The sequence below is a fragment of the Ruditapes philippinarum genome, unplaced genomic scaffold (genome assembly GCF_026571515.1).
Source record: "Ruditapes philippinarum isolate M1 unplaced genomic scaffold, ASM2657151v2 ctg16318_1_1_1_1, whole genome shotgun sequence".
Taxonomy (NCBI): Eukaryota; Metazoa; Mollusca; class Bivalvia; order Venerida; family Veneridae; genus Ruditapes; species Ruditapes philippinarum.
In genome coordinates this window covers 1-12043 of record NW_026864994.1, presented here as the reverse complement: position 1 = coordinate 12043, position 12043 = coordinate 1, and the positions used below count along the sequence as shown (strand labels likewise).

General features: G+C 30.6%; 1 protein-coding gene across 4 annotated transcripts; it reads left to right on the top strand.

Annotated features, from left to right (window-relative positions):
• The first annotated feature begins 2660 nt into the window (after positions 1–2660).
• On the top strand, positions 2661–11931 carry LOC132727505 (uncharacterized). 4 transcript variants are annotated; one of them, XM_060713038.1, is made up of 7 exons: positions 2740–3194; positions 5454–5495; positions 6595–6618; positions 7972–8301; positions 9407–9544; positions 9685–9718; positions 10057–11926. In XM_060713038.1, exons 1-7 carry the CDS (start codon positions 3008–3010, stop codon positions 10196–10198), a joined length of 897 nt encoding a protein of 298 aa, XP_060569021.1. In that variant the 5' UTR covers positions 2740–3007; the 3' UTR covers positions 10199–11926. The 4 variants fall into 4 exon arrangements, with proteins under 4 accessions (XP_060569024.1, XP_060569023.1, XP_060569021.1 ...); XM_060713041.1 differs by lacking the exon at positions 9407–9544 and having other exon boundaries at positions 2661–3194; positions 10057–11931; XM_060713040.1 differs by lacking the exon at positions 9685–9718 and having other exon boundaries at positions 2733–3194; positions 10057–11929.
• The last annotated feature ends 112 nt before the right edge of the window (positions 11932–12043 follow it).

The following is a 12043-nucleotide window of genomic DNA, read 5'->3' as shown; positions in this document are numbered from 1 at the left end:
ATGCTTATATGAAATAAACATGGTAATTTATTGCATTAAAAGCGAATGGCGCATGCACAGATTCATTGATAAATGGACCATTCCGAATATTTTATTCTGATTACGTACATAATTCACGTGTAACAGAGACATTCTATGTTACAACTTTTGCGGGAATCAACCATATAATAATGGAGCCAATATAAATTAACTGTTGATAAGTTTTATTAAAATATTTCATAAGATATATGCTTATTCCATTTAACAAATATATCTTGATCTACATTATTACCACGACACGCAACAACTTTATCGCCCATTTTATCAGGAAGTAACCATTACTCCACGTTTTATAATACTTCAAGTAAATGCCATATTTATAAATTGTTTAATTTAAGCGAATTTAAGTTAAGTAACATAAAATACAACATCAATGTTGTAACAATTCATGATATATTTTAGAACCAGGAACAACAAGATGCCAATTGAAACCAGGCCCCGTGTTCACAAAGATTTAAGGATCAGGATCAAGATCAGGATCAAATTTAAAAACTCTATTATTCTTCATTGTTTATCGTCATAGATTAAATATCTAATATTAATTTGATAGAACTGGACTTGCAATAGCAAGTTCATGAAATTTTAGAATAAATTTATTGTTATTTTTACAAGATACGGGCATTTTACAGCTGATCCAAATTTTGATCCTGATCCTAAAATTGATCCTTATTTTGATCCAAAAAATTTTGTATTTGTTTTGTTATTTGTTGATTTTATCCAAAAATAGTTTGGTTTCTTTGCAAATCGGCAATTTTTTACATTTTGTATACCTATCATTTAATTTTAAGCAAAACACGATTAATTTTAATACTATAAAACAATGAAAATAAAATCAGGATCACTTGATCCTGATCCTGATCTTTTCTTAGTGAACACGGGGCCAGGAGCTTAAATGCAGTAGACAGACTACAATTTTAGACTGTGTACTTTAAGCGTAATAATAACTGTTTAACTGTATATTTGAATTCCAACATTTCTTGCCAAAAAGATTTCTTTTCTAAAAGCTGAATTTCACACAGACTAAATTTAATTAAATTTATCAAGCTCAAAATGTGTTACATGTACCTTATCAGATATCACATAAAACGTAACACAGCCACTTGTTGATTTTATAGGCATAGATGGTTAATCATTTCAAGAGGAATTGTGTTTCATTAGATACTTAAATGTATTCCTTTCGGAAAGTTTTGCTGAAATTTAATCTTAAGCTCGTATGTTTTAAGATTTGAAAGTTATCAAACGTATTAGAATAGATGTGATTTTGTAAGATGTATATAAACTGTCAGAAAATCTTATTTGCAAAGTGATTGTTGCTTTTAGATGAGATTTGCTCGTTTTACTATAAAGAAACATAAAGTTGGATTACTTCAACGAAAGTTTATTTATTCGTAATATGGCCTGAACAAAATTCACTTCAAACATTAACTTTGTGTTTAGTTTTGTGATATGTAAGTACAGTGAATTGTTTCAAATCAGTTTTAACACATTTTAGTATATGATCTAAATATAGCTGCAATACCATTGGTCCAAACTGATGTCAACGGAATTTTTAATAAAATCATATTCACTGGGTGTAGAATCATATTCACTGGCTGCATTTGATTTTCCATGTCTAAAAATAGGTTCAGGACAATATATTGTAGACTGTTAATTTCGCATGCTTATTAAAAATAATTGTTGCGTTTTGTTCTGTCCGGCACATTTCCCGATTTAAATAACATTACGTTTAAAGCTTACACTGTAGTAATGAGTATAAACTTGAATAACTTTTATATGCGCAGCGTTCTTGTATTTGTTGCACGTCTGACAGTGCGTGTGTTTTCCGCGCTTCAACGCAAGAGGCAAAAGTGTACATGCACTTTCTAGGTTTTTTAGAATTCTTATAGCCTATTCATATAATAAAACAATTATTGACTAGTGAGCCATTGGATATGATGTGATATTCTCTGCCAGAAAGTCATATTTCATTTGCAGGTAAATATCACATCATATTCAATGGCACACAATCAATCATTGCATAGAATACATTTGGTCTTTAACTTAAACATTCTGTTCACCCTACAAATTCAAAACAGAAAAACAACTTATGTTATTTGTTTACACATACAGCATTGTATTTATATTTTACGAGTTATTCCTTTTTTTTTGGATATTATTTGCCGTTCCGCAAGTTACATAAGTGTGGCCGTGCGATGTTAATACCTCTTCTGTTTGTTTGTTTTCTTTTAAGAATGAAACCATTCAGTTATTATTATAAATATATTCAAATTATCGTATTATATGAATTATGATTAAGATATAGAAGGCGATTGTTTTTTTAACATCGCAATACATGTCATTTAATGAGGAGAAAGAGTAGTAATCATGTAAAATTAATAATAATATCTTTTTTTTCTTTATCAAAGGCAAAAATGTTTACAAATAATAGTATTCATATGTATCATGACGTAACATTTAGTTTATTTTATAAGACATAAAAGTTTCATTTTGGATTAATTGCTTTCCGTCGTCCCCTTTAATTGTCTTCTCTTTTGAATTGTCCAAAAACGATGTTCTATAAATATAATGTGTATTATTCACGTTGGTTGTTTCGGAAATAAAGCTATACAAAAGCTTATCTCTTAAACGATTTTGGTTCATTACACTTCTTGATGAGAATGTAGCTTAAAATCAACAAATGCAATAATTATGAGATTGGACGCGTAACATATTTGCAGGTTATTGTATGTATAACTATTTATTTAAAGTAGGTGAGTAATACAAGCATTATTAACTCACGAGACTGTGAACGGAGACTTAAATATGAATATGAATTACATATCTTACAGTTATCTTATTTCATGTTAAATATTTTGAAGCCCAGACGACCACAGTATCAGTTACAGTATTTGAAAGTGATGACGTTACACTCGCCTGTACTTTGACAGGAAGTTTCACTTTACCAGAATGGAGAGGTCCACCACAGTTAATGAAATATACAAACAAGGATGACACCTCTGAAACAATAAGTCATCAGGCGCCCGCTGCAGGCAGATTGCAATATGCAAGTAATAAGAAAGATTTGGTTCTATATCATGCAGAAAGAAATGATTCCGGCGACTACAGTTGTTCGTATAAAGCATTAGGAGTACATACAGTTATATTAACCGTAACTGGTAATTGTGTATAATTATATAAAATAGTATATAAATGGGCACTTATATGACGAGATAAGCAAAAAACAGACTGAAGAAGTGGTCTTAAATCGGTATCTAATTGAGAGTCAAAAGAGAAAAAAATGATAATCCATTTTTCCATTTCCTTTGTCCATTTTGTTATTTTCCTCTTTACTTATCAACAAACAAATCAAGACAATTAACCCGACAAAATGACAGCGTGTTCGCCTGATTGGATGGAATGATAACTCGGAGCGACTCTCTAGTTGTTTGTCCCGTTAGAAGTCTTTTTGTATACTTTTGCAAGAATATCGTAATTGTTAGGCATTGTTAAAGAATCATGGTTGATTGTTCTACATAATGTATAACATTTGTTATAACCTCGGCTACTTTTTGGTTCGATTATGATATTGTCCAATAATTTCATCCTAAATAAACATCTCATTCATAAACAAGCTGAAGTTATTTCATACATACAAGAATTATAAATGGGGCACTTATGCATGCATAATACGACGTAAGTTTTTATTGTTGACTTGATAAAGAAACGTTGTTTTTCTTTTTTTCATTTATTTCTATATCTTCGCAACAGTAGGGTGCAAAAGTCGAACAGCGTTATACGAAAATCGGCACCGGAAGTTGTTTCCGCTTGAAAAAATAACACTAGTGATCTTCCTTATTTTATCGTGTTAGAATCGAAATAACTTTGGCCTTCGGTATCGAAACACCGGTTTGGAGTTTTGATGCGTAGGAATTGACCACGACGGCCGTAGGCCTGAGCGGTCAATTTTTTCGCATCAAAACGACAAACCCGGTGATAAATAGCTGATATACACCTCTCAGGCCGATGTTATTTCTTAATCAACAACTAACGCATAAAAACGTAATCAATTGTATTTTCACAAACCTATTTTCTCAAAAGATGTTGTTTAAAAAAATATTAATGAACTGCTGTTGGCCAATTTAATTTTGTGAATGCTTACTAATGAACACTTACCATACGTCATATCTCAATATTTTACAAGCCGCAGTCCGATGCAGCAGCAATCGCAACTTTGACTGTGTGAGCTCGCGCATTGTCGTGCGAGAGCAGAACGCCTTTAGTCATATATTTTCTTTTACCCTATTCTAAACGTTAAAGTTTCTCCCCGGAACGTATTGACGTTTTGCTTGAATTTAATATTTTCCATTTGTAACTTTTCTTTTGACTCCAACTAAAACAATTTCAACATGGCACCATGGTAAGAGATAAACCTTTTTACCTTCGAACTCATCAAACAAATATTTGAATTTCATTCTATAGTTCTTATATTTACACACCTTGTGTAAGCCCTCGTATCATAAGGCTAAATGCATAAACATATAAACCATAGGCTTGTTTATGTGATTTTTAAAATTCTTTTGGGAATTAACAATTTTGTGTGAAGTACAGGATGATGTTTAATATATGTTTATCAAGCAATATAAAGAGTAGTTTCATCAAACTTGATATCAATACTAAATCAATCATTATTTCACATCTTAAAGGCTATATCTGAAAACGTAACCAAGTTTCCAAGATTTGCATATTTCAAATGCATAAGTTCATTAAGTCAAACACTATATATTTTCGTATGACTCATCTATCGTAAACTTTAAAGGTTCACTTAAGAATTACAAAACAAAACGAAAATTATAATTTAGAATCATTTTTTTTGCTTCTGACATTTTCTTGTTACTATTTTTAAAGCCGGTGGTCCGAGGGTAACATGCTCGTTTAGAATGTTACAATGTAGGATGTTATAAAGGAAACAAAATCAACATGCTTATAATTCTCCTTCTATTTGAAGAAAATATTGTTGTATTATTGTCTGAGCTACAAGAAATTATAATGTAATTTTTATGCAAGATTTGCTTATAATGTAATATGTATCCTGGATTTTTGTCCCTGATGTATCGAAAAGTCAGAAATTACATGATTCAATATAACCAGTATAACTTGGGCCGAGTATTGTTTTAAAGTTACTTTTAGTTTTCTCTTGCTTGGATTCCTGTCATACAGAAATATAGATATATCCATTGAATGTATTTACACGTATATAAACATGTACGGTCTGTATCAAATACCATTTCATACTCTTATTTTTGTTTTCTTCTTATTAAATTTAAATATTTCAAAATTCAATGTGACGAAAACAGGAAATATTCTTAATTATCTACATTTTGAAACACAGAAACTGAATGATGCGTTTAAATATCATTTGTGATTATTTTTGACAGATACAACAACTCCAGCTAAAACAATTTCAACATGGGACCATGGTAAGAGATAAACCTTTTACCTATGAACTAAATGAACAAATATTTGCATTTCCTTCTATTGTTGTTATCTTTTCATGTTTTATTGTACAAGGAATCGCACATATACACGTTTGCATAAGCCTTCGTATAATTAGGCTAAATGCATATAAATACTAACCAAATGCTTGTTTTAGTATATGTATAATTCCTTTTCTTAGACATACATTGTAGAAAAAAACTTATATTTAACAACAGATTTTAGGTTTTATCAGAGTTATTGGATGCCAGCTAAAGCTGTTATAAAACAACTTTATTATCGTTTTTTAATATAATAGTGAGTTAGATTTTATCAATACCCACTACCTAATAACATAACATTTGTTTGTCTAAATTTTGAATATTTCCAATTAATGTGGTTACTTTAAGTAAGGACATTTTATATATGGAATAGATCAGATTATCAATACTAACACTAATCAAATTGAAACCTGTATTAATTCATTAATAAAACATCGGCATTCAGATTTATCAACCCCAATAAAAATGTTTAAAACATCGATCAACTAATATTTTTGTTTCGTTATTTCAATAAGAATATCTCCTCATGAGATGGTTTTTCTCCAAAACATAATTTATGAAGTTTGAACTTTATGATGACAAATTAAAAAAATGCCGGCTTCCCCTGTCACAAAATGACAAAATTATCCTTGATATAAATACTTCAGATATAAACATCTGACTAGTCATGTGATAGTAAATAGTTGTTGTTCCCTGGTCATTTAATTCTAGCTCTCACTTTTGTACAAACATAAATGCATCGCACTTACATGTACAGTATTGTATATACAATGTATATGTTCTGTACTTATCTGGGCATTTCAGCACATTTTTGTCAATTTATTCCTTATCAGGGAATGCCCCTAAATAACCCGATGATATTTCTGATTAAATCATTTTTGTACAAGTTATTATATCTTGCATATCTTGTCATAATTTTTATGTAAGATTTCTTGTCAATAAGATATTGAAGTGAATGTTGGTAGATCTTTTGTTGGAAATAATTTAATGCATTTTTGTAATGAATGTTTCTTAACATTTATTCAAAAATATTCTTTTACAGGACCATTTACAACACACTTCCCCGGTAAGTCTTATATCTTCTTTGTTGCATTATTAACTCTTGCATTCTATACGATGCTTCACATGTTTTGCAAACTACCGAAGAGTTACCGGTTATGTTATTATACAAGAGATATACAATCTAAATATCTGCGAAAGGGCTTACATCATATTGCCAATAAAATCATAATTAAAGGTTCCTCTACTACGGTTTTACTTGGTTTTTAAGGATAACATTTATCTTAATGCGTTATCGACATATATTCTCTCAAGCAATATTTTTAAGAATTGCCAAATGAAACACTTCCATAGGTTTTATCTCTATATAAAACAACTTAAGGGAAATGTGCCCATTGAAGACAAATTTACTTTAGATATGAATATAATTTTGTTAATCTATTTTCTTAACATCGTTAACATCTTTTCGCATCTTCAAAAAACAACAGCATTTCAAAAGATAACAAAATATGTTCGACGACACTATTATACAAAATATGCATTTTCCTACATTTGTACTAGCACCATATCTGGATGCAAAATCTAAATTTGATTTATTGTAAAAATTGAAAAAATAATCAAACTCTATTCTTTGCCATTTCTATTTGCTTTTTGTAGGTTGCTATATGTTATGGCCTTCTAACCTGTAAATCCTTATTTGCATGTCTTTACACTGAATTATTTTAATATGAGTTTGTTTTTTCCCCTACTTATTCAATCGATTACGTATACGCCCACTTGCATTTGCAACGCTAAATTATTCATATGTATCATACAAAGCTATAACAGTCGCGGCGTTTGTAAAAGGGTAGGGAATTATAAAAAATATACATCATAAAGAGACAAATACAAATAATTGCATACCATTAGAAAAAAAAATGCTTTACAAATATCTCAATATAATTTCAGGAAATTATGCGTGATCTGACAAAGCAATTTCATTTAAGAACATAATATTAACCAAAATGTGTTTCAAATATTTAACGCTTATATAATGCTTATCACTGCTCAGTTTATCTTCATAAGTTTTTACGAGTGATTCCCAGACACCATTTTATATTATCCATAACGGATTTATGGACTTATTGATAATAGATTTTAATATGCAACTTAATCAAGTACTATGCTGCAGCTGTAAACAGTTGCTCCGTTCATCACTTCAGTTCCATTATATTTCCTGGTCCTTCGCGTTGTTTCCAGCACGTTACTATTGAGGATTATTAGTTGGGGCGTTGTACTTTACCTTATCTTTAATGAACAAACACAATGAAATCGGGTCTGCAATTTTCATATCATATTCATTGCTGCCGAGGGATCATGCATTTTTCAGTTTTTAAGACGAACACTATCTTTACTTTAAGTATTTTTTATTTTTATGCAGGTACTCTGCAACAAATTCATATCAAGGACAACAAGGTACCTGTTAAAGGGGGAGAAGTACAAATTGTTTGTGACATTGTGCACTTTAGCGATGCTGATACTGTCATGGTGTATAAGACTGACTCCACCCTCACTGCAGATATAACTACTGCCCAATCCATAGCCAGTTGTAATCCAACAAGGTGTTTTGGAACAGAACCAAGACATACATTCAGCTCAAGCTACAGCGGTGTTATAATAACAATCACTAATCTTTATAGCTCAGACGACCAGAAATATTGGACTTGTGTCATGAATAACCAGCAAATATCCATGCAGCTAACCGTGTATTGTATGTTATATTTTTTCATAACAGTTTTGTCAAGAACAACCAACAAATGTACATGTTAATCGTATACTTTATTTTATAAATTTTCAATACAGTTTTATCATAGGTTAACATGTCAAAATTTAGCTGTTACTCTTTGAATAACTCTTATGACAAAAAAGACAATAAATACATAGATGGCTAAGTTTGACATATATTTAAGCTATGCACTATACAAACAAATATAAGTCAGGAGGCAATGGATTAAGGAAAAATTCAAAAATCCCATGCCAACATTTTTGGATAATCAATGTTGTTCCATAACCAAATACTGTCATTATTGATTGTATTTTCGTCAGGTACAAGAGATGACAGATACCATTTATCAATTTTTAAACATAATAAGTTGTCGATCCCAAAGTATTAAAAAGTGACATAAATCAATATGTAGGAAGGTCGTGTCGGAGGAATTTAATTGTTAGAATATTTGAGAAACATGAAATATTCAGGACTTTGGGCATATAATTTTCACAAACATTCTTTAAATACGAATGCATCTGGTGCGTAGTATGGCCCAGCTATTTTTTAGGACGGAATGAATGACATCATAACCTGCGACCTTTTTTTATTTTTATATAATTAATATGCACACCTTTTGGACAAACGGCGTAAGTGATATTGACTTTGTTAACATTTGACATTTTGCTAGTTTGGTCTTTCCTATTGTACCTTCTTTAACATATATTACATTATGAATTTACTAAGAATGAACCGTATAGGTACATTATGGTCAGACTGAAGATTGAGCTTGTACAATATAGAGATGTTTCTCTTATAATGTTGAAAACCTGTTTGGTAATGTCTTTGAATATATTCAAATACATTTAAACAAACATATTGGTACAACTGAACAACATTGCTGCATCTAAACATAATAAAAGCATACATCATAAAGCACAATCCTATTTTGTAAGCAAGTATCTCATAAGTTAAATGACCGAATACTACAATTACTATAGATTACTCTGCGTTACCTTCGTTGAAGAAAATTTCATCAGCACTTAACACCGCCCGTCTTAAACAAAGCAAGCTGAAATGTTCTTTACACCTTATACTTTCTTTTTAAAAGATTCCAGATCTGACATATACACAAGTACAACAGAGACAAGTTATACGATGTCAATAGTTCTCGGGGCTGTATGTTTTGTTGTGCTTATTTATGCAATAGGCTTAACCATTTTGTATAAAAGGAAAACCAAAAAAGAAGGTAAATATTCCATTCAATTTTGATTATGTTTTTATGTTCAATGTGACGAATACTTTGACTAATCGTTTCTTATTAACCATCTTATTTGTACAAGTAAGGTTCAGCTTTACAAAACTTAAAAAAAACACTTCCCATTTCAGGCTCTGCATCAAATTCTGCAAATGGAACTTACGCGTAAGTTTACTCTTTTCAATAAGTATCTTTGACTTACAATTGCCATTTATATATTCATTTGTTTTTAAATTTTCCTGAAATGTCCATTGTCGTGCTGTGTATTGGCATTTAAATTACATTTTTAAGGAATGTATTTAAGCAATCCCCGAAAGACAGTCAATGTTAATGAGATTGGGTTCAGGTTCGAATATTTCTTTGTCTTTATGAAACAACAATATTTCTAGATACAAGCAAAACGGGAAACAACTAATTGGCTTTGATGTTTTAACATCAAGATATTAACATCATAGAATTAAAAGATACATTGTGTATTATCTGTATAATATTTGTTTTAACAGGAATGAAAACTTGGGAAATATTTCCGATGCAACAGTAGGACAACATTATGAAAATGAAGCTACAGTTTTACCTTCACCACAATATACTGAATTGGCACATTATACTAACGAAAGGACAACATATGAACGCTTACAAAATTGAATTAAGAACTGCTTTAGATTTTATAGTCTTTTCTAGAATGTGAAACAGGTTCATTGTGTTTATTTCAGAAGTAGTCTGTTGGGTGTTCAGTTTCATATGATTCTGAATAAGACACATTATGTACTGCGGAATGACACGATTTATTTTGCGAGTTGTCAAAAAAAATACAATTACATAAAATATTCACATACATCAGCTTTACCTTTCGAGACATATTTTAAATTTCTTGCTTTGTTACAAAATATTTCCTATTTCCATTTTCTTCAACTGGAAGACGTTGTTCTCCGTCTACAAATAATGGACTGTACAAATATTATAAGCGTAGTTTACCGGTACTTGATATCATGGAATCAGGAACGAATTGAATCATGCGTAAACGCGTTGTCTCAATCTTATTGTGAACTGTTTTGCATTGGACAAAAACATAAGTATAGATTGTATTGCATTGTCATAAAACATCTGAATGGTTCAATCAATTGGTTTGTTTATCTTTAAAAACTAGAAAAAGAAATTCAAAAATGTAGATATATAAATCTTTGAAACTGATACGATGTCTGAGATATTGATGCCCGTATTTTGTTTTGCTTTCGAAACTTTAATAGCCGACTTTTATAAAGCAAAGCGTGGTCACATGTGTGCTTTTTTATTTTGGTTTGTTTTTGTAACGGGTCTGATGCCTTTTAAGTCTTTTCTTATACTTTAATTTTCAAATCTTAGGCTGAATTGATGATCGTTTGCTTATTCAAAGTTAAACCATTGTTTATTCGGGAAATTATTAATTAATGTCCAAGGCATTAGGATGATCCATTACGAATTCTTCAGCAATTTTTATATGTAAATAAGACACTTGGTGTCGGAGTCCTGGCGGACATATCTATTAACTTTTCCAACAGCATTAACTAAAACGTGCACATTTTACCACAGTATAAAACGAGTACATGCAAAAGTACGCAATTAGAAATCTATGTCATAATGATTTTTCATTAATTTCAATTTTCAAAACTTTGTAAATTTAGACAGACATTCCTCAAGGTAGCATTGTATTCGGTTCTTCTCAAGATATGCACAAATGACCATTGCTTGGCAGCTACTTTACGCGAACGTAAAATAACGCTGAAAGTTTATGTTGACGGGATTTTATTTATCATTGTGCGTTATGCGTGTCAATACATGCATTTTATATGCTATCCTTCTTGTTTTAGCCTGTGTTTCGTTGTTTTTTGTCAATGTTCATTTTGCACTGATCAAGTGAGGTGTAAACTTTTGTTTAAATTTTGCATTATTTAAGAAAATAAAATCGTTTGTTGTACAAAACAAGGTAATCCAAGCTACGTTTGTTTGCTATATTTTTTGATCGTTTTCCTACAGTTTAAATGCAAACGCCATTCGCGCTATCTTCCAACTCGCGTGTCAATCCATTTATGAATACAAGATACATGAATAGTAAACTGATTCCTCCCTGTCAATTACCTTGCAGTATTTATGAAGAGTAATAATTTTACCGCTTTTTAACGAATCTGGTATTACACTACCTTTTAATATATAATGAATTATCGCTAATACCGGTGATAATATATCCGCACCATATAACAAGTGTTCGTGTAGGGAATTTATTCTCATTAATAATTTCTTTTTTTTTTCATGAGATTCATGTGATAAAGGCTAAAGTGCGAATCTACTGTATGTTAAGAAGAACATTCTGCTCTCTTAAATTTCCAACTATCATCAACGAAACTATGCATATTCTGTGATTTTATGGTGTATAATAAAAGATAAAACTCTTAAAGATCTATTGTATATATCAAATAACCTGTCATATGTTTTAAAGATATGTATTATTATTTT

What these genes read in the sequence shown, in the direction of transcription:
- LOC132727505 (XM_060713038.1), top strand. Translation starts at nt 3,008, where the DNA reads ATGAAATATACAAACAAGGATGACACCTCTGAAACAATAAGTCATCAG. An exon ending in AGTTATATTAACCGTAACTG is followed by an intron (nt 3,195 to 5,453) that starts GTAATTGTGTAT and finishes TATTTTTGACAG; the next exon opens with ATACAACAACTCCAGCTAAA. An exon ending in AATTTCAACATGGGACCATG is followed by an intron (nt 5,496 to 6,594) that starts GTAAGAGATAAA and finishes ATTCTTTTACAG; the next exon opens with GACCATTTACAACACACTTC.